General features: G+C 39.3%; 1 protein-coding gene across 1 annotated transcript in view; it reads right to left on the bottom strand.

The window, feature by feature from the left end:
- Positions 1–24,241, bottom strand: part of LOC128706316 (WD repeat-containing protein 26-like) — a 168,898-nt gene that overhangs the window by 81,525 nt on the left and 63,132 nt on the right. The window contains 3 exon segments of the mRNA XM_070095853.1: positions 2,865–3,050; positions 13,856–13,979; positions 21,748–21,882. Of these exon segments, the coding sequence (XP_069951954.1) occupies positions 2,865–3,050; positions 13,856–13,979; positions 21,748–21,882 (445 nt within the window).

Genomic DNA, 24,241 nt, shown 5'->3' with positions numbered 1-24,241 from the left:
ATCTGTTTTTCATTTATCCACACCAATAACAGTCTCTCAACATCTATCACTTGCAATCTCTGTTTCGAAAGCAGAGTTAAACCTTTGGCAAGAACAGCTTCCTTGATTGCCGTTCTCTTGGACACAATAGTAGCGATGGTTGATTGGGGTTTACTATACAACCTGGCCAGCTCGGAGACACGCACTCCACTTTCATACTTAGCCGTGATCTCTTTCTTCATCTCCATAGTAATTCTCACCCTTATTCCTGTAGGGTTGGCACTAGAAGCTATCTTGGGGCCCATGGTCACTTATTTTTCAGGTGAAATCACTATAAAAAGGCTGTAATAATACGAAATGTTCCGATTGTATGCTTGAATGTTACCGCGGAGGCTGGCTTGTAAACAATGCCACTGGCAGAACAAGTGAGGCTGGCTCAGGCCGCATGGATGCGTCTCAGACGAATCGCTTTGAGCGAATTTTTTAGCGCTATGCGAGGCAAAATTTTAGCGATAAAATGTATCGCTATGCAGATTTAACGCTATGCGATGCCAACGTTATGCGGGGGTCCACTGTATTTCAGTATTGTCGAGAAGACTGAGAGAAGATATATGTCGTGTGTTAATTAATTCCTCTCAGTCAGTGTTCTCACATGTTAGTGTATGGCTTAGTGTCAGTTTTGTTCACAGAAAAGCATCTTTTGCTAGTTTAAGCCATGTTGTACCGCACGTACCGCGGGTGTGTGTAAAGTTTTCCGCGAGTCCAGTGTGGTCTGCGGCCAGACCCCCGGAGTAGCACCACTGTGTTACTTAGTCACCCGGTGTGACCAGTGTGTTTGACAGCTGATATTACTCAGCCCTGAGCGACCGAGCCCTCTTGTACAGAAAGCTCTTATGCTCGTCGCTCGTGATGCTCTGCAGAATCATACCTGCTACGATTCCCATCGAGATTTGTTTCACTTCACCTCCAGACCTTCAGAGTGCAGTTATATGTAGAGAAACAAGTCTGGGGACGCTTAGACTAACCTCTGCTATAACTCCAACTGTCGAGAGAATGACACTCGTCAAGCCGCAGTTAGCCCTGTCGGCAGGCGCTGTGTCAGCCTCGTGTCACAAGCTTCAGTGAGCAGCCTGCACGAAGATGATGTCACTTTAACTGCTAGCTCACTCACTGCAGTCTGGTGTATGATGTTACGACTCCCAGATGTTTCACCCAGTTGTCTCTGCCACGACTCGCTCCACGCTCGTCGGCAGTGACAGCCCAGCGACAGTACCAGACGAACTACTATTCGCGAGTCAATCTACGATTAGCGAGCCCATGTTTATACGAAAATATCGCTATGACTTCCGAAATCTACGACTCTCGAGCCCTACGATTATCGAGGGACCACTGTAATTGTCTTACATGATGGTAGGATTGCTGGTATCCTTTTTTCCTGTCTCATACACATGCAAGATTTCAGGTATGTCTTGCTACTTCTACTTACACTTAGGTCACACTACACATACATGTACAAGCATATATATACACATCCCACTGGTTTTTTTTCTATTTTCTTTCTAGTTCTTGTTCATTTCCTCATACCTCCATGGGGAAGTGGAACAGAATTCTTCCTCCGTAAGCCATGCGTGTTGTAAGAGGCGACTAAAATGCCGGGAGCAGAGGGCTAGTAACCCCTTCTCCTGTATATATTACTAAATGTAAAAGGAGAAACTTTTGTTTATCCTTTTGGGCCACCCTGCCTCAGTGGGATATAGCTGGTGTGTTGAAAGAAAGAAGTGGAACTGATACACAAAGGACAATTTTGAACATGATACATTTTATCTCGTTGGTAAACAACACTATTTGGTGGTGTTAGATGAGAAAAAAAAATGGAAAAAGTATATCCATAAGGAAAACAAGATTAGTAAAGAGGTTAAAATATGGGAAAGCATATGTGAATGGGGAAGCCTTAGATGATGCTAAAAAAGAGGTTAATGAATGATATAAATATAAATTAGCAATATAATCAGAAAAATCTAAAACCAAGTAATAATTTTTTATTCACACCTACAAAGTGAGAAAGTAAATGTGCTTCTATTGCTTATTGCTATGCAAGAGAGCAAGCTCTCAGAGCTCAACAAAAAGAAATGCTACAGTAGAACTTCTTCAAGAGATCTGGAAGTTATATTATAACACCAAAAGAAGTTCAGGAGTTGGAGAACAGTATCCTCAAGAAATCAGAAGATGGAATGTGAGTCATTCAAACATTGTGAAAGTTTTAGATCAGCCTGATAAGAAACTGAAGACATTCTCATGAGTCCCTGAGAGGCCCAGGAGCTAAGGCTCAACCCTGTCAATCATGATTAAAATTTGAGAAGGATTCTAGAAGACATAGTGAGGATATTTACTACAAACTCATAACTAAAGATACATAAACTTTCAGCATGGGATGCTCAAGTAATTTGGACATCCACAAATCTTAAAAGTAAATTACTGCCAGTGTGTGTCTAACCTCCAACAGTGCCCCCTTGCTAAACATATGTAGGAGACCAACAAGGTAGCAAGGCAGCAAGGCAGCCCAACCTGGCAGTAGGTTAGCCAGTCAGAACAGTTAACACAAGTCCTCTATGACAAGCAAAGTGAATATACATCCTTCAGAGAATAGCTTTCCGAGGAGTAAGATATCAATGACGAGAGGAGTGAGGCAGGAGACAAGAGGAAAAGGGAGGAAGGAGTAGGACATAGGAGGGGGTAGGAAAGAGGAGGAGTAGAAGAGAGAAGAATGAATAGAGCTCTATTCCGATAACTACAAAGATTAGACATTATGAGCATACAAAGACAGAATTGCATAAGAGTGCAATATTAAGATGCACAAACATGCATATATGCAGAAAATAACTTACTGGATCAACATCCCAAATTATAACAGTTGAATCCTTAGATCCTGTTGCCAATTTACTTCCGTCAGGACTGAAGCGAGCTATCCAGACCTCATCGCAGTGGTCGGCAAGGATCTGGACGGTAGTTCCCGGGAAGGCATTTCTCGAACATGAGTGGTCCATGAGCAAGGAGCCCCCAGAGCCAAGCACCTGTTAAGCATACATAAAATATGAAACAATTAATGATCACATATGATTAAATTATACAGAATACCTGAATGAATACAGTTGAAGAGAAAGAAGACAAAATGTATGACTGGAAGAGTACCGATTGGCTTGTCCTCCATCCAATCAGCCGACTCCCCAAACACATCTGAATACTTATGTTTAGAGAAGCCCTGTGCATTGATAGTAAGAAAGAAGAATTTACCCATCATGTAACCTATTTTTATGTCTACCACTTCATGATATTAGCTTTGACTAATAAAAGTTGGAGACAATCCAAATATGTGGCAGAGCTGTATACTATTATTCAATTCACATAAACACTAAACTCTTAAATAGTTTGTTGGATAGTGAAATTACTAGGTTTAACAATTCTGCTGGTGCCAAAGTCAGTAACTTTTAAATGCATTTCTGGGATTGAACCATGGGTAGAAGATGATAACCACACATACCATTAAATGCTTTTCCAAATTACATTTCCCAGGAAGATACATACATTATTTTTTTTTATTAACACATTGGCCATGTCCCACCAAGGCAGGATGACCCCATTCACTCCATCACTTTCTTGCCACAGGTGCACCTACACTACAGTTAAAAACTGCAACATATTAACACCCCTCCTTCAAAGTGCAGGAACTACGCTTCCCACCTCCAGGACTCAAGTCTAGCTTGCCGGCTTCCCTGAAACCCCTCATAAATGTTACTTTACTCACGCTCCAACAGCACATCAAGTCATAAACACCATTTGCCTCCATTCTTATCTAACACACTCACACACACTTGTTCTAAGTACAAGCCCCTCACACATAACCTCCTTCACCTCTTCCCCCAAACTTTTCTAAGACAACCCCTACCCTGCCTTTCCTCGACTAGAGATCAACCCTTTCAGGGTCCAGACCCAAAATCTGAGACATGTCCACAGGGTTCAAGAATTAAAAAATAAATAAATAAATAAATATTTGTTATTTTTTCTTATGAAATGGTAGAGAATCTTTTTTTGAAGGTCATAAAACAAAAACTATGAAATTTTATGGAAAAACTGATGAAATTATGCTCTCGCAAATTTTGATGCGTCAGCGATATTTACGTAGTTGTGATTTTGTCGATTTTGACTCCCATTTTAGGCCAGTTACATTATTCCAGTTGACCAAATTCTTAGCCATTTTGCTAGTATTACTTCTATTTTATCAATTGAGCACAAGAAATCACCAAGTTAACTGTTTCAACTACCCAATAAAGTAATTGGAAATTGGTAATTTGGCCAATTTAACGCAAAGTTCAAAATACAGTATTCCTATCTCAAAATAGAGTCCAAAACAAACAATGCAGACATTCCTGGCACTAAACTAACATTTCCTCTGTCCATTTGTTATGTTTTCAGGCTTTATAGTAGGTTGGTAGACAGCAGCCACCCAGGGAAGTACTACCGTCCTGCCAGATGACTGTGAAACAGAAACCTGTAACTGTTTTGCATGATGGTAGGATTACTGTTTTCTTTTTCCGTCTCATAAACACGCTAGATAACAGGGATATCTTGCTACTCCTACTTACACTTTGGTCACAGACACGCACATGCATATATATATACATACATCTAGGTTTTTCTCCTTTTTCTAAATAGCTCTTGTTCTTCTTTATTTCTTCTATTGTCCATGGGGAAGTGGAAAAGAATCTTTCCTCCGTAAGCCATGCGTGTCGTATGAGGCGACTAAAATGCCGGGAGCAATGGGCTAGTAACCCCTTCTCCTGTAGACATTTACTAAAAAAAAGAAGAAGAAAAACTTTATAAAACTGGGATGCTTAAATGTGCGTGGATTTAGTGCGGATGACAAGAAACAGATGATTGCTGATGTTATGAATGAAAAGAAGTTGGATGTCCTGGCCCTAAGCAAAACAAAGCTGAAGGGGGTAGGGGAGTTTCAGTGGGGGGAAATAAATGGGATTAAATCTGGAGTATCTGAGAGAGTTAGAGCAAAGGAAGGGGTAGCAGTAATGTTGAATGATTAGTTATGGAAGGAGAAAAGAGAATATGAATGTGTAAATTCAAGAATTACGTGGATTAAAGTAAAGGTTGGATGCGAGAAGTGGGTCATAATAAGCGTGTATGCACCTGGAGAAGAGAGGAATGCAGAGGAGAGAGAGAGATTTTGGGAGATGTTAAATGAATGTATAGGAGCCTTTGAACCAAGTGAGAGAGTAATTGTGGTAGGGGACCTGAATGCTAAAGTAGGAGAAACTTTTAGAGAGGGTGTGGTAGGTAAGTTTGGGGTGCCAGGTGTAAATGATAATGGGAGCCCTTTGATTGAACTTTGTATAGAAAGCGGTTTAGTTATAGGTAATACATATTTTAAGAAAAAAGAGGATAAATAAGTATACAAGATATGATGTAGGGCGAAATGACAGTAGTTTGTTGGATTATGTATTGGTAGATAAAAGACTGTTGAGTAGACTTCAGGATGTACATGTTTATAGAGGGGCCACAGATATATCAGATCACTTTCTAGTTGTAGCTACACTGAGAGTAAAAGGTAGATGGGATACAAGGAGAATAGAGGTATCAGGGAAGAGAGAGGTGAAGGTTTATAAACTAAAAGAGGAGGCAGCTAGGGTAAGATATAAACAGCTATTGGAGGATACATGGGCTAATGAGAGCATAGGCAATGGGGTCGAAGAGGTATGGGGTAGGTTTAAAAATGTAGTGTTAGAGTGTTCAGCAGAAGTTTGTGGTTACAGGAAAGTGGGTGCGGGAGGGAAGAGGAGCGATTGGTGGAATGATGATGTAAAGAGAGTAGTAAGGGAGAAAAAGTTAGCATATGAGAAGTTTTTACAAAGTAGAAGTGATGCAAGGAGGGAAGAGTATATGGAGAAAAAGAGAGAGGTTAAGAGAGTGGTGAAGCAATGTAAAAAGAGAGCAAATGAGAGAGTGGGTGAGATGTTATCAACAAATTTTGTTGAAAATAAGAAAAAGTTTTGGAGTGAGATTAACAAGTTAAGAAAGCCTAGAGAACAAATGGATTTGTCAGTTAAAAATAGGAGAGGAGAGTTATTAAATGGAGAATTAGAGGTATTGGGAAGATGGAGGGAATATTTTGAGGAATTGTTAAATGTTGAAGAAGATAGGGAAGCTGTGATTTCGTGTATAGGACAAGGAGGAATAACATCTTGTAGGAGTGAGGAAGAGCCAGTTGTGAGTGTAGGGGAAGTTCGTGAGGCAGTAGGTAAAATGAAAGGGGGTAAGGCAGCCGGGATTGATGGGATAAAGATAGAAATGTTAAAAGCAGGTGGGGATATAGTTTTGGAGTGGTTGGTGCAATTATTTAATAAATGTATGGAAGAGGGTAAGGTACCTAGGGATTGGCAGAGAGCATGCATAGTTCCTTTGTATAAAGGCAAAGGGGATAAAAGAGAGTGCAAAAATTATAGGGGGATAAGTCTGCTGAGTATACCTGGTAAAGTGTATGGTAGAGTTATTATTGAAAGAATTAAAAGTAAGACGGAGAATAGGATAGCAGATGAACAAGGAGGCTTTAGGAAAGGTAGGGGGTGTGTGGACCAGGTGTTTACAGTGAAACATATAAGTGAACAGTATTTAGATAAGGCTAAAGAGGTCTTTGTGGCATTTATGGATTTGGAAAAGGCGTATGACAGGGTGGATAGGGGGGCAATGTGGCAGATGTTGCAAGTGTATGGTGTAGGAGGTAGGTTACTGAAAGCAGTGAAGAGTTTTTACGAGGATAGTGAGGCTCAAGTTAGAGTATGTAGGAAAGAGGGAAATTTTTTCCCAGTAAAAGTAGGCCTTAGACAAGGATGTGTGATGTCACCGTGGTTGTTTAATATATTTATAGATGGGGTTGTAAGAGAAGTAAATGCGAGGGTCTTGGCAAGAGGTGTGGAGTTAAAAGATAAAGAATCACACACAAAGTGGGAGTTGTCACAGCTGCTCTTTGCTGATGACACTGTGCTCTTGGGAGATTCTGAAGAGAAGTTGCAGAGATTGGTGGATGAATTTGGTAGGGTGTGCAAAAGAAGAAAATTAAAGGTGAATACAGGAAAGAGTAAGGTTATGAGGATAACAAAAAGATTAGGTGATGAAAGATTGAATATCAGATTGGAGGGAGAGAGTATGGAGGAGGTGAATGTATTCAGATATTTGGGAGTGGACGTGTCAGCGGATGGGTCTATGAAAGATGAGGTGAATCATAGAATTGATGAGGGGAAAAGAGTGAGTGGTGCACTTAGGAGTCTGTGGAGACAAAGAACTTTGTCCTTGGAGGCAAAGAGGGAAATGTATGAGAGTATAGTTTTACCAACGCTCTTATATGGGTGTGAAGCATGGGTGATGAATGTTGCAGCAAGGAGAAGGCTGGAGGCAGTGGAGATGTCATGTCTGAGGGCAATGTGTGGTGTGAATATAATGCAGAAAATTCGTAGTTTGGAAGTTAGGAGGAGGTGCGGGATTACCAAAACTGTTGTCCAGAGGGCTGAGGAAGGGTTGTTAAGGTGGTTCGGACATGTAGAGAGAATGGAGCGAAACAGAATGACTTCAAGAGTGTATCAGTCTGTAGTGGAAGGAAGGCGGGGTAGGGGTCGGCCTAGGAAAGGTTGGAGAGAGGGGGTAAAGGAGGTTTTGTGTGCGAGGGGCTTGGACTTCCAGCAGGCATGAGTGAGCGTGTTTGATAGGAGTGAATGGAGACAAATGGTTTTTAATACTTGACGTGCTGTTGGAGTGTGAGCAAAGTAACATTTATGAAGGGGTTCAGGGAAACCGGCAGGCCGGACTTGAGTCCTGGAGATGGGAAGTACAGTGCCTGCACTCTGAAGGAGGGATGTTAATGTTGCAGTTTAGAAACTGTAGTGTAAAGCACCCTTCTGGCAAGACAGTGATGGAGTGAATGATGGTGAAAGTTTTTCTTTTTCGGGCCACCCTGCCTTGGTGGGAATCGGCCAGTGTGATAATAATAATAATAATAATAATAATAATAATAATAATGAATTTTTATTCAAACCAAAAAATGGAAGATTTACTGTTATGCAATATTGTAATAATTGTAAAAATAATATCAGCGCATTTGTGAATGCACATAAGACCCACCGGCTGACGTGTATTGGATGAGTGATGTGTTTGTTTACTCTTGAACATCGGCAAAAATTGAACATTTCCGCTACTTTGAGCTCAGTTTCAAGCCATTTTCAGTATAGAACAAATCAAAATCATTGCTATTTCTCTAATATATCTTCCATTCTATCAATTGAGACCAGGAAATCGCAAATACAACCATAAAAAACATATGAAAAAACACAGCCAAGTTGCTGTTTTTATCCAAAATTACAGTCTCAGTTTTTCTCTCTCTCATTATTCACTGTGTGCTGCAGGATTTGTTTTATGTGATGCACACTTACCGCACAGATGTATTCCCTCATATCTAGGCCCAAATTTACCACTCACAGCTTATCTGAGTGAGTTGAGCTCATGGCATAGAACTACGGTTTGGACCCAAACTCAAAGCCGTAGAACTACGGCACGGACCCTGAAAGGGTTAATGTGCCCTCCAAGTCTTCATATTTTTGTTCCAGCATCTCAATGTCTAAACCACCTCAACAACCCTTCTTTTGCCTTCTGGATGACATTGTTAGTAACTCTGCACCTCCTTCCAATCCCCAAGCTATGAATTCTCAACATAATATTCACACTTCATGTTGCCCTCAGAAATGACATCTCTACTGCCTCCAGCCTCCTTGCTGCAACATTCACAACCCATGCTTTGCACCTACATAAGAGTTGATACCCCTATATTCTCATACATTCCCTTCTTTGCTTCCATGGATAGCATTCTTTGTTTCCTGAGATGCCACAATGCATCACTCTCTTTCTTCCCCTAGCGTCAATTCTATGGTTTACCTCATTTTTCATAGCTCTGTCTGCTGACAAGTCCACTCCTAAATATCTGAATGCAGTTACTTCCTCCATACTGCCTCCTTCCAATCTGATGTCCAATCTTTCATTACCCAAATTTCTTGTTACTCTCATGACCTTGCTCTTTCCTATGTTCACTTTTAATTTCCTTTTTTTACATAGCTTCCCGAATTTGTCTACCAACTTTTGCAACTTTTCTTCAGAATCTCCCAAAAGAACAATATCATTGGAAAAAGGCAACTGTGACAACTCCCACTTTGTATTAGTCTTTGTCTTTTAATCCCATACCTCTCCCCAACACTCTAGAGTTCACTTCTTTTACAACCCCATCTATAAGTATGTTAACCCTTTGAGGGTCGACAGGCCCTCTCCGAAACTCGTTCTCAGGGTCGGCCAAATTTAAAAAAAAAAAAAAATTTATTTTCTCTTATGAAAAGATAGAGAAACTTTTCCCGATCATAAAGACACCAAAAGTTTGAAATTTGATAGAAAACTTACGGAATTATGCTCTCGCGATGTTTACGCATCGGCGATTTTGCCCACTTTGAGCCCCATTTTCGGCCAATTTCACTGTACTAGTCGACAAAAAACATGAATATTTCGCTAGAACTCCATTTTTTCTATCGAATGGGTGCAAGAAACCACCCATTTATGAAATTCAACTATCCAGTACAGTGGTCAGAATTTAGCAATTTTGCCAATTTCACACAAATTTCAAAAGATGCCAATTTCCGAATAGGGTCCAGAATAAACAAGAAAGATATTCCTGGCACTAAAATGACATTTCCTCTAGTCATTAGTCACGTCTCAAGGCCCCTCTTATATTCTTTTGCTTTCCACTTTGAATTTTTATTCTCACAAAAAAATATAAGATTTACTGTTATGCAGACTACTGCATTAGTGTAAAAAATGGTATAAATATTATTGGCGCACTTGTGAAAGAATATTAGACTCACCAGTTGACGTGTATTGCACGCTTGGCACGATTTGTTTACTTTTGAAGTTTGGTAAAAATCGAACATTTCTGCTACTTTGAGCTCAATTTCAAAGCACCTTTCATTGTAAAACCAGTCAAAATCATCTCAATTTCTGAAATATGTCTTCCATTCTATAAAATGAGACCAAGAAAACTAGAATACAACAATAAATACCATACGAAAATACACTGCAAAGTCGCTGATTTATTCCAAAAAAATGGTCAAAGTTTTTTTTTTCTCATTATACACTGTGTGCTGCAGGATTTTTTTTAGACTGTGCACACTGACCACATAGACCCATTCTTTCATATAAAGGCCTACCAGCTTTCTCCCACTAGATTTGAGGCCGCTAGAATTTATGCGTACTAGTACGTCAAAAACCCCTACGCGTAAGACGTACTAGTACGACCAAAACCCTCAAAGGGTTAAACAAGCATAGTGAGATCACACCCTAACATGAGTCTGTTTTCATAAAAAGCTTTTAACTGCTTTGAGCAACCTACCATACACTTGCAACATCTGCCACACTGCTTCTCTATCCACCCTATCATATGCCTTTTCTAAATCCATGGATGCTTCAATGCAAACACTACATATCCCGTACCCTTCCTTAAATCTCCCAGATCATCTGCGATCCTGCTCTGTTATTCCCCTCCTCTCTTCGTCGTCCCCTCTGATTCCTCTTCCTCACCTTGTTCCTATTTCTCCTCCTCCTCCTCCTCCTTACTTACTCCTTTTTACCAAACACTCTGGCGATTCCCAATATGTAGCTCCTTGAAGATTTAAAGAATAAAGCCATGTAGCATACTGCCAAATACTACACCAAGGGATGCTTGCAATGTTATTCCTGAGAGAATCCTACACAAGACCACCAAGGAATTCATACTTCCTAAGACTTTTTACTACCTAAGGATACAAGCCTCAAGAACCACTACACCATCACAGAGGTACTATACAAGATCAAGGATTCTACACTCCCCAATATTTATTTGTTGCAAAACAATTGTTAAAGTAAGAGTTTTTTGCAGCTAGGTCACTGACTCCCTATTACCCAACATCATGCTATACTGTACATTATTTTGTTTTCATGATTCTCATGTAACATAAGCATGCAGATGGTAAGAGTTTCATGCACTTTGTTTCAATAATGCCCAGTCTATTGCATTCAACAGACAGGTGAACATGAAGAACAAAAATCAAAAGATTTTCATTAATTTAAGTAATCCACAGATATTGTGCTGTGCACTACTTCTGCCAAAGTCTGTATTATTTCTTCATATTTATAAAGCTATACAATAAAGATTGCCAGGAGCAATGACAGGTTGGAACAAGTCTACAACAAAAGTATCTTTGTAAGATCTGTCAACTGTAAACCTATCATGAAATTAATAGCTCAAGACACCAGGTGCAATTAATTTTCTATTGTGGGTTTTAAAAATAATTTCTTCTAATACTGAAGAAAGATGATTAAGCTGAAAATATATTAAAACAAAAAATTTCATATAAAAATGACAAATGCCTATGATGTGTATAAAAAAATTCTCTAGGAATATACAAGTCTAACCCTATTACATTTATTTACATTTACACGAAGTGGAGCAGGTACAGTGGTACCTTGACTTACGATTTTAATTCGTTCCGTGACCAAGCTTGCAACTCAATTTGCTCGTATATCAAATAAATTTTCCTCACTGAAATTAGTCGAAATGCCACAAATCCATTCCAGCGGAATTACTGGCTCTTGGGAGGCAGGGGAAAATATGTCAATATAACGCTAATATCAACTCTATGGCTTATTTATCACAAGTGATCTAACATGACATAATAAACAAAATAAATAACATAGAAACATGATATGTACATACTCTAGAATGAATAAAATGTGTCATTGTGACGAGTGGTGGCAGCCACTCTCAAGATAAAAATAATTATCGCTCTGACCATATCTTCCCATTCTTGCCCTTCTGAGGTCATATTATAAGAGAAAACAGTGTGAGGCTAACTGCACTAGATCACTAGTTTCATAAGGAAAACATTGAAACAAAAGTGATTTTGTGCTTTTCTATGATTTCATGCTTTAATTCAATGGACATCATCCTCCTCTTCTTCTCAGCACTGTCCTTTGCACTTACTTTCTTAGGACCCATGGTTAGAAAAAAGAAATTTGACAAAATAACTGCAAAAAAAGCACATAACGCTGGGATGCTGGGCAGATGTTGTGGTGTTCACTGCGCCAACTAGTGCCAGCGCATCTGAAGCTCGCTTGTAACTTGGATTTTGGCTAGTAACTCAAAGCAAAAATTCGACCGAGCGATGGCTCATAACTCGAAAAACTCATAAGCTGGGGCACTCATAAGTCAAGGTACCACTGTAGTGTAATCTGACGTTTCACACAAATCTAACAATACTCCAGACCAGGGCTGTTCAACTTGTAGCTAGGTAGAATAACAAGTGCAAGTGTGCAGTGCTATAGACGGTGCTGCATTCTGTCAATCTTTGAAGAAATTATATAGGATAAGAGTGGGGCTAAAACAATTATATGTCAATGCAGAGATCCTGTTTGGTCTCTTCTCATGATCATTTGTGCAATGAATGTATCATCCTTACACCCATGAGAACAATGGGTCAACATAAAACAACTCCAGAACAGTAAGAAAGTTGAAAGTGAACAAAGATAAGAGTAAGTTGATGAGGGTATCAAACGAATTGGGTAAAGAAAAATTGGAGGGAGGGAGTATGGAAGAAGTGAATGTGTTAAGATATCTGGGAGTAGACTTGTCAGTGGATGGGTTTATGAAGGAAGAGGTAAACCATAGAACGGATGAAAGAAAAAAGGTGGGTGGTGCATTGAGGTGTCTATGGAGAGAAAGAATGTTATCCATAAAGGCAAAGAAGGGAATCTATGAGAGTAAAGTGGTACCAACACTCTTATATGGACGTGAAGCATAGGTTGTAAATGCTGCAGCGAGGAAGAGGGAGCTGGAGGCAGTGGAGATGTCGTGTTTAAGGGCAATGTGTGGTGTAAATATTATGCAGAGAATTCATAGTGTGGAAATTAGGTGTGGAGTTACTAAAAATATTATTCAGAGGGCTGAGGAGGGGAAGTTGAAGTGGTTTGGTCATATAGAGAGGATGGAGCAAAATAGGATGAGTTGGAGGGAGTATAAATCTGTAGTGGAGGGAAGGCAGGGAGGAGCAGCAGGGGTCATCCTAGGAAAGAATGGAGGGAGGGGGTAAAAAGGTTTTGTGTGCAAAGGGCTTGGACATACAGCAAGCATGGGTAAGCGTATTAGATAGGAGTGAATGGAGACAAATGGCTTTTGGAACTTGAGCTGTTGGAGTGTGAGCAGGGTAATATTTTGAACTAGTTAACTGGACTTGAGTCCTGGTGGTGGGAAGTACAATGCTTGCCCTTTAAAGGAGGAATTTGGGATATTTGCTGTTTGGAGTGACATCTGAACTATCATATCTGCATGCCTATGCAAAGACAGTGATTGTGTGTGAATGACGGTGAAAGGTTTTTTTTTGTCACTCTGCCTTGGTGGGAGATGGCCAGCATGCTATTAATAAGAGAGAAAAAAAAAGCAGCAGCAGCAGCCTAATTGATGATTAGAAATGGGACAGCCCTGCTCTAGACATCAATTACTATAAATTATGTGTCTGTTAAATGTTGGAGACACAGTTACTCACCCAGCCTGACCTTGATTAGTAAATCTTTTTCTTAGGAAAGGATGTCCACTTTTATCTGGAAATTTTTTTAGTTTGTCTTCCCATTCATTGTAAAATTAAAAAATGGTAAATATAAGGTATTAACTTGTCATTCCATCTATTATAAAATTGCTAATTAAACAGCAATTAAAAATGAGAGCTAGAGGCAGGGAGCTGCTTCTACTGACCTTGGCATAACGTTGAGTGCTGTCGTCATCACCTCCTCTACTCACCTGACTGTCACTGCGAGTGTTGTGGTAGGCACACTGGGTACGCTGCTGCTCCACTGCTTGAAGAATTAACGTTTCAAGTCTGCAATATATAGTATTTTTATGCTTACAAGACAATATAAAGGAAGTTTTTTGGATACCGTATCAAATGTACTGAATCTACAGTAAACTTTTCATTAGCACATCCTTTTTTAAGCTCATTTTCAAATGAACATGTTTAATACATAGTAAGCTCTCTTACAAGTTCCTCTAAGTAGTGCAATTTTTTGTAATGCAGCCAAAAAAAATGCATCCAAAATTGAATAGTGAATGAAAAGACCTTCTTAGTAAATGTTATTTAATTTTGAAAGCATTTTCTCAATTGGATTTGACAAAAAAAGAACTATAGGAGCTTTATAAAAGATCTTACTGTATTGAAAGTGTATTGCAATGAAGTCTATCCATCCCATTCAATTTTTAAGTGAAGCATACAGAGTGGTGAATATTATGATGATGCCAACACTTACATTATAGAGATTTGCTTTGGTATCTATTTTAGGCCCCACTAGTCTTGCAAGAGTTATTGATTTTTTGTTTAAATACTGTACAGGAAGGCCCCGCTTTATGGCGTTTCACTTTACGGCGTTCCGCTAATACGGACATTTCAAATTATGACCAAAACTCACTATACGGCTCCCCCCACCTGACTTTCTAATACGGTCACCGTGCCCCACCCTGTTTGTTTACATTCTCCATGAGCTCAGTAAGCACTAAGTCTCTCCATTTTGTCTGGAAACTCCAAAATTTCAAATGTTTTTAAAAGTTATTTCATATTTTATATATACTCTGATAATTATACTTATGTATACCTGTACCTAAATAAACTTACATACATCGAGTCATTTAAATGTCGTATATTACGTTAATATACACATTTTCATTAATCCATCCATGATATTTTTTTCAAAATTATATAATAAACAAGATGCATAACATATAAATAAGATAAATACACCCCACAGTAGAATAAATAAACAAATGTGAGATGTGAGCAGACGACTTGCACAAGTGGTGATAATAACAATACTGAGTCTCATTAAATGTCGTATATTACGGTAATATACACATTTTCATTAATCCATCCATGATATTTTTTTCAAAATTATATAATAAACACGATGCATAACATATAAATAAGATAAATACACCCCACAGTAGAATAAATAAACATAAATGTGAGCTGTGGAAGCAGACGACTTCCACAAGTGACGCCATAATAACAATAGTTACGGAGTCTCATTAAATGTCGTATATTACGGTAATATACACATTTTCATTAATCCAGCCATGATATTTTTTTCAAAATTATATAATAAACACGATGCATAACATATAAATAAGATAAATACACCCCACAGTAGAATAAATAAACATAAATGTGAGCTGTGGTAGCAGACGACTTCCACAAGTGGTGATAATAACAATAGTCACGGAGTCTCATTAAATGTCGTATATTACGGTAATATACACATTTTCATTAATCCAGCCATGATATTTTTTTCAAAATTATATAATAAACACGATACATAACATAAAAAGATGATAAATACACCCCACAATAGAATAAATAAACATAAATATAAGATGTGGGAGCCTGGTTTGTTTACATAACTCTGCTTCTGTTACCTCATGTACTCATTCTTTCTCTCTCTCATTTATTCGTTTTATCTCATTTACTTACTCCTGACCCTACATTAAGACTACAAATATTTTAAGGTAAGTAATGAGTGAACTGTATATACATTTTATCGCTCTGGGATGCTTAAATATCATAGAACAGTATGTGTGGGTGGGGTGGCCTGGTAAGATAGCCTGGCTATTACAATACATACCACACTTGATTTCTTACAATAAATACTACTTGTCTCACCCTAGATTAAGACTATAAATATTTTAAGGTAAGTAATGAGTGCACTATGTGTGTATTGTACCTTTTTATTGTTTTTTGATGCCTGGTTCTATTGCTAACTTAATATATGTTAGTGTAAACTTGTTATCTAGTGTTTGTATGCATTTATAAGTGGAAAAAAAGGGTGTTCCACTTTACGGCGATTTCCGCTTTACGGCGGTAGCCTGGAACCTAACCCGCCGTATAAGTGGGGCCTTCCTGTATCAGAAAAAACAAATCCATAATATTAGTATACTCAGTGTAATATCCAAAATTCTAGAGAGGGCAGTGTACTATCAAGTAGTTTAGTATCTAAATGACAACATTCTTCACAGTTACCAATCAGGCTTTAGGACATCTTACTCAACTGACACCTCCCTAATTAATCTAATGGATTACATGAGAACTGAAATGTCAATAGGGAACCTCATAGGAATGGTAACCTTAGGACTTGCAAAATGCCTTCAATACTGTCAACCACAATATATGTATTATGTAAGAAACTTCAAGCTATCGGCATAGGTTCAATAGACTGGTTTAAGTCCTATCTTAGCAATAGGAAACAAATTGTCAAAATCAACAAAATGGAATCAGAATCCCTGCCGATAGCATGTAGAGTTCTCCAAGGTAGTATTCTGGGTCCCTTATTATGTTATATATGTATAGTTTTCCTAGGTAGTAGGTTGGTAGACAGCAACCGCCCAGGGAGGTACTACCGTCCTGCCAAGTGAGTGTAAAACGAAAGCCTGTAATTGTTTTACATGATGGTAGGATTGCTGGTGTCCTTTTTTCTGTCTCATGAACATGCAAGATTTCAGGTACGTCTTGCTACTTCTACTTACACTTAGGTCACACTACACATACATGTACAAGCATATATATACACACCCCTCTGGGTTTTCTTCTATTTTCTTTCTAGTTCTTATTCTTGTTTATTTCCCCTTATCTCCATGGGGAAGTGGAACAGAATTCTTCCTCCGTAAGCCATGTGTGTTGTAAGAGGCGACTAAAATGCCGGGAGCAAGGGGCTAGTAACCTCTTTTCCTGTATATATTACTAAATGTAAAAGGAGAAACTTTCGTTTTCCTTTTGGGCCACCCCGCCTCGGTGGGATACAGCCGGTGTGTTGAAAGAAAGAAAGATGTATAGTTTTACCAACGCTCTTATATGGGTGTGAAGCATGGGTGATGAATGTTGCAGCGAGGAGAAGGCTGGAGGCAGTGGAGATGTCATGTCTGAGGGCAATGTGTGGTGTGAATATAATGCAGAGAATTCGTAGTTTGGAAGTTAGGAGGAGGTGCGGGATTACCAAAACTGTTGTCCAGAGGGCTGAGGAAGGGTTGTTGAGGTGGTTCGGACATGTAGAGAGAATGGAGCGAAACAGAATGACTTCAAGAGTGTATCAGTCTGTAGTGGAAGGAAGGCTGGGTAGGGGTCGGCCTAGGAAAGGTTGGAGGGAGGGGGTAAAGGAGGTTTTGTGTGTGAGGGGCTTGGACTTCCAGCAGGCATGCGTGAGCGTGTTTGATAGGAGTGAATGGAGACAAATGGCTTTTAATACTTGACATGCTGTTGGAGTGTGAGCAAAGTAACATTTATGAAGGGATTCAGGGAAACCGGCAGGCCGGACTCGAGTCCTGGAGATGGGAAGTACAGTGCCTGCACTCTGAAGGAGGGGTGTTAATGTTGCAGTTTAAAAACTGTAGTGTAAAGCACCCTTCTGGCAAGACAGTGATGGAGTGAATGATGGTGAAAGTTTTTCTTTTTCGGGCCACCCTGCCTTGGTGGGAATCGGCCAGTGTGTTAATAAAAAAAAAAAATAAATGACATGCCCATGAGTGTCAAGTACAAACTCTTCTGTACACAGATGACAGTGCTCTGTTAGTGTCAGGTAAAGACCCACAAGATATAGTTAATGTAATAACACTAGAACTGGAATCCTGCAGCAAACAGATAGTAAGACAACAAACTATCGTTATGCCTTGGGAAAATGGAGGCCATACTCTTTTGCATGAAGCATAAACTGAGAAGGGTAAATATTTTAAAGTCTGGTGTAATGGGGAACCCATCACTTCAGTTTCCTCAGTAAAATATCTGGGAAACCCCTTTGAACCATGCATGTCAGGAGAACTGATAGGGAACAGTGTAATAAAGAAAGCGAATGCCAAACTGAACTTCCTCTACAGACAAGCACAGTGTTTACCAACAGAGGATCGCAGGACCCTATGTCTAGCCCTTATACAATGTTATATGGACTACGCTGGCTCTTCATGGTACTCTGCCTTGGCAAAAAAAAAAAAAAAAAAACAAAAAAAAAAAAAAAAAAACAAAAAAAAAAAGACTGCAAAACACCCAGAATAAAATGGTAAGATTCATCCTGGACCTGGGTCCAAGAGAACATGTAGGCCAGGATGAATTACAATTATTGGATATGCTGAATGTTGAAGACAGAGTAAAACAACTGAAGTTGAATCAAGTTTATAAAATTGCTCACATACAGTGTCCAGAAAATCTTGTTGCCAATTTTGCAAAGGCTGGGAACCAAAGCAATCATAGTACTAGAGGAAGAGAGCACAACTTTGTAGTACCCACAGTCAGTGGCCAGGCTTCAAACAGTTTTTATTGTACAGCAATAAAGGAATGGAACAGACTGCCTGCACATGTCGAAGCCAGTCATATCATGAACCAGTTCAAGAAGAGATCCAAAAGGTGCCTAATGAATGTAGTGACAGAAAGGGAGGAGAATGATTTTTATTTTTTTAGCTAACACACATGTAAATATAATTAACTCATTTTACCTTATTCCTAGTATATCTCCTTTAACCCTTTCAGGGTCCAAGGCCCAAATCTGAAGTGGTGCCCCAGTGTCCAAGAATTTTCAAAAATAAAATTTGTTATTTTTTCTTATGAAATCGTAGAGAATCTTTTTGTGAAGGTAATAAAACAAAAAGTACGAAATTTGGTGGAAAATTGACGAAATTATGCTCTCGCGAATTTTGATGTGTCAGCGATATTTACGAATCGGCGATTTTGCCGACTTTGACTCCCATTTTAGGCCAATTACATTATTCCAATCAACCAAATTCTTAGCTATTTCACTAGTATTACTTCTATTCTATCGATTGAGCACAAGAAATCGCCAAGTCAACTGTTTCAACTACAAAATAAAGTGATCGGAAATTGTTAATTTGGCCAATTTAACACAAAGTTCAAAATATTCCAATTTCAAAATAGGCTCCAGAATAAACAATGTAGGTATTCCTGGAACTAAACTAACATTTCCTCTGTTCATTAGTTACATTTTGAGGCTTTACAAATAAATTCCATTTTGATTTTTTATTCACATAATGAATTTTTATTCACACCAAAAAATAGAAGATTTACTGTTATGCAATGCTGTAATAATTGTATAAATATCATCACCATATTTGTGAATGTATATTAGACCCACCAGCTGACGTGTATTAGATGTGTGAGGTCGTTTGTTTACTCTTGAATATCGGCAAAAATTTAACATTTCCGCTACTTTGAGCTCAGTTTCAAGCCATTTCCAGTGCTAAAACCAATCAAAATCATCTCTATTTCTGTAATATGTCTTCCATTCTATCAAATGAGACCAAGAAATCGCAAATACAACTATAAAAAACATACGAAAAAACACTGCAAAGTTGCTGTTTTAATCGAAAAATCATGATTTCAGTTTTTTTCTCTCATTATACACAGTGTGCTGCAGGATCTGTTTTATGTGGTGCACACATACCACATAGATGTATTCTCTCATATCTAGGCCCAAATGTACCACTCACAGTTTATCAGAGTGAGCTGAGCTCATGGCGTAGATCTACGGTTTGGACCCTGAATGTAAAGCCGTAGATCTACGGGACGGACCCTGAAAGGGTTAAATTATGGGGAATCAAGTACAAAATGGGACTTGACACAGTTAATTTTTGCTGATGATACTGTGCTTATGGGAGATTCTAAAGAAAAGTTCCAAAGGCTAGTAGACGAGTTTGGGAGGCTGTGTAAAGGTAGAAAGTTGAAAGTAAACATAGATAAGAGTAAGGTGATGAGGGTATCAAAAGATTTAGATAAAGAAAAATTGAATATCATATTGGAGAGAGGGAGTATGGAAGAAGTGAATGTTTTCAGATATTTGGGAGTTGACGTGTCAGCGGATGGGTTTATGAAGGATAAGGTTAACCATAGAATTGATGAAGGAAAAAAGGCGAGTGGTTCGTTGAGGTATGTGTAGAGACAAAAAACTTGAACGATGGAACCAAAGAAGGGAATGTAAGAAAGTATAGTGGTACCAACACTCTTATATGGGTGTGAAGCTTGGGATATAAATGCTGCAGCGAGGAGGTGGTTGGAGGCAGTGGAGATGTCCTAAGGGCAATGTGGAGTAAATATTATGCAGAGAATTCAATGTGTAGAAATTAGGAGAAAGTGTGGAGTTAATAAAAGCATTAGTCAGAGGGCAGAAGAGGGGTTGTTGAGGTGGTTTGGTCATTTAGAGAGAATGGATCAAAATAGAATGACATGGAGAGCGTAAAAATCTGCAAGGGAAGGACAGCGGGGTAAGGGTCATCCTCGAAAAGGTTGCAGGGAGGGGGTAAAGGAGGTTGAGTGGGTGAGGGGCTTAAATTTCAAGCAAGCGTGCATGAGCATGTTAGTTAGGAGTGAATGGAGACGAATGGTACTTGGGACCTGACGATCTGGAGGAGTGTGAGCAGGGTAATATTTAGTGAAGGGATTCAGGGAAACCAGTTATTTTCATATAGTCGGACTTGAGTCCTGGAAATGGGAAGTACAATGCCTGCACTTTAAAGGAGGGGTTTGGGATATTGGCAGTTTGGAGAGATATGTTGTGTATCTTTATATGTATATGCTTCTAAACTGTTGTATTCTGAGCACCTCTGCAAAAACAGTGATAATGTGTGAGTGTGGTGAGAGTGTTGAATGATGATGAAAGTATTTTCTTTTTGGGGATTTTCTTTCTTTTTTGGGTCACTCTGCCTCGGTGGGAGACGGCCGACTTGTTAAGAAAAAAAAAAAATGCTTCTAAACTCTTGTATCTGGGTGCCTCAGCAAAGACTGATTATGTATGAGTGAGGTGAAAGTGTTGAATGATTATGGAAGTATTTTCTTTCTTTTTGGGTCGCCCCGCCTTGGTGGGAGACGGCCAACTTGTTGAAAAAAACTCCTTTATAGTATAATAAGATATTTCCTTTCTGGTATAATAATAAGGTATTAAAAGGACCCCAATGGAAATAAGTCACTCTGTCTGACTTTTATGGGTTATTCTAGATTCTCTTCACATATGCTGCTATGTATGATAATCTATGTAACTGTATTTGTGTATACCTGAATAAAGTTACTCGCTTGCCAGGAATGCCTGCATTATTTATTCTGGTCCCCATTTTCAAATTGGAATATTCTGAACTGTGTGAAATTGGCCAAACTACCAATTTCTGATCACTTTATTGGGTAGCTGAAATAGTTGATTGGGAGATTTTGTGTGCTCAATAGATAAAATGGAACACAAAATAGCTAAAAATTTACTCTAATGGAACAATGTAACTGGCCAAAAATAGGACTCAAAGTGGGAAAAATTGCCAATGTGTAAAGATCGCTGACACAGCAAAATTCACGAGTGCATAATTTCGTTAATTTTTTAAAAAATTTCATACTTTGTTTTATAACTCTCAGAAATTTTTTCTCTACCATTTCACAATTTTTTTTTTTTTAAATTCTTGGACCCTGTGGGGAATTTTCAGATTGGGGTCTAGACCCCTAAATGGTTAAGAAAGTTACATTTTGGTATCAAGCTTTTTAGCTGTCATTATGAGTAACAATTTGAAGATGCTTTTTGATAAAGATGAAAAAATCAAAGAAAACATATTACAATTTAATTAGACTAACTTACCTATGTGGAGGCAACATTATTGAAGGCGGCAGAAAATGCTGAAGACGATCCATGAGCTCTTTCCTGGAATCCTTGCCCATGCCAGTCCAACGTGCTGCAGTTCTCAGCTCCTCGGGGTTTGACATAAATATAAGGCTAAAATAAAATTAATAAATATTAATTCAAAACTATAAACTTATGCTCTTCTAATCAGCACAATCAATTACAAATTTTGTTGAAAATACTGTACAATCACTCACTACAGATTCATAAAATTTTGAGGAATATCCCATGAATAATTTAGATTAAAAAAAAAAAAAATATTTGGGACATCTACAGCAACAGCCAGGTCAACCAGCTAATCAACAGAGAGGCCTGGCCCCAGCCTGGGATGTGGGGGTAGAAAAACTCTTTAAACAGGTCAGAAGTTTTGGCGATGCCCATTTGTTTTTTAGTTTTTTGTTTGGTTTGAAAATTGTTAAACTGAAAACAAAAGAATTTCAATAAAAATGTGCTCAATGGGTTTATGAAAGATAAGGTAACCCATAGAATTGACGAAGGAAAAAAAATGGGTGGTACACTGATTTATCTGTGGAAACAAACGTTATTCATGGAGGCAAAGAAGAGAATGTATGAGAGTATAGTGGTAGTAACACAATGTGTACAGAATAGGCTGTAAATGTTGCAGCGAGAAGGAAGCTGGAGGCAGTGGAGATGTGTCTAAAGATAAAGTGTAGCGTAAATTTTGTGCAGAGAATTTGTAGTGTGGAAATTAGGTGGTGTGGAGATGATAAAATTATTATTCAGAGGGCTGAGGAGGTGGTTGCTGAGGTAATTTGGTCATGTAGAGAGGATGGAGTACAATAGGATGACTTGGAGGGTGTATAAATCTGGAGTGGAGGGGAAGGAGAGGTAGGAGTCATCCTAGGAAAGGGTGGAGGGAGGGGGGTAAAAGAGATTTTGTGTGAAAGGGGTTTAGATATACAGCAGGCATGTGCAAGCATGTTAAATAGAAGTGAGTGGAGATGAAGGCTTTTTTGAACTTGACAAGCTGTTGGAGTAAAGTAAAAGGACACAAGAGTAACTAATGTGACATTTTACTGTGGCAACATTATGCTCTCCAGGAGCTTTGTCAAGCCGTAACAGCTTGACAAGCTCCTGGAGAGCGAAACGTTGCCACAATAAAATGTCACATTAGCTGCACTTGTCCCTTTACATACTGTCAATAATTCTGCCAACATATATACAAGCTGTTGGAGTAGGAGCAGGGTAATATTTTGTGAAATGACTCAGGAAAACCAGTTAGCCAGACTCGAGTCCTGGAGGTGGGAAGTACAATGCCTGCACTTTAAAGAAGGGGTTTGGGATATTTGGGGTGACATCTGAACTGTCGTATGCAAGAACAGAGATTATGTATGAATCATGGCGAGTGCTTTATATTTTAGGGTCACCCTGCTTGCTTCAGTGGGAGATGGCCAATATTTTGGGAAAGAGACAGAGAGAGAGAGAGAGAGAGAGACAGAGAGACAGAGAGAGACAGAGAGAGACAGATTGCACTCCAGAAGGAGAATTTTGTTGCAGCCAGGTTGAAAATTTCAGAAAATTTAAGGATATCCATAATCCTGTGGTATATGTGGATACAAGCCTGGAGCTACAGGAGGAAGGTTCAGAAGTCCTACCTCAGGGACTCCTGTCCAAAGATCAAGACTGCCCTCTTGGGCTGTGTTGTAAAGTTGCAGCTAAGATAATCCATCACAGGGAAGCACTTCATGAGCTCCTCAAATCATTAGATAACCTACAAGCTATTGTAGAAGGTCAGTGCAAGCCTGCATCAAGTGACATAAGCTGCTCAGCTGATGGCGACACTATTGACAAAGACTGGAAGTCCCACACTGAGCTTAACTCAGGGGTAAACGACTGGTGGAATTCTGTCATCGCTAAGGTCCCACAGACTGGCAGAGTTCAAAACACTACCTTTGGGAATTCTAACACAATTCCTCTGACCACCACAGAGGGAACAAATCCTCTTCCCAGCAACGTGGGAAGCCTTGGATCTGTTAATTCTCCTACACCTGACATCTCTGCTTCAGCCACTGCCAGTCTAATTGACAGTGCACATACCATCTCTGATCCTACACCTGTCAGCACACCTGCCGATACTATTCTAGAATCTGGTAGTAGTGTTTCGACAGCAAGTTCTGAGCCAGGAGTTTCTCCACCAGAGAACGGTGCAGTTAGTGATCAGGGAACTATCACTGCACCTGATCACCTACTGCGCCGAAGTACGAACAGCAGGGACACATCTGTCAGAACTGGTAGAGGGCGGGGTAGAGGACGTGGTGGAGGAAGACATCTACAGCCGTCTCACCCTCCACTAACACAGTTCCAGCGGCAGAATCTGAGGACAAATCTGCGAAACACAGGAGGTGCAACAAATCCTAGTCCACCCTCCCAGGCACCTAGGCTGTGCTCTCGCTGTCACCGGAAGGGGCACTCTGCCAACAACTGCCTGCGA

This window comes from Cherax quadricarinatus, chromosome 51 (genome assembly GCF_038502225.1).
Source record: "Cherax quadricarinatus isolate ZL_2023a chromosome 51, ASM3850222v1, whole genome shotgun sequence".
In the NCBI taxonomy this organism is placed as follows: Eukaryota; Metazoa; Arthropoda; class Malacostraca; order Decapoda; family Parastacidae; genus Cherax; species Cherax quadricarinatus.
The sequence above is the reverse complement of the archived record's forward strand: the minus strand, read 5'-3'. Positions and strand labels throughout refer to the sequence as shown.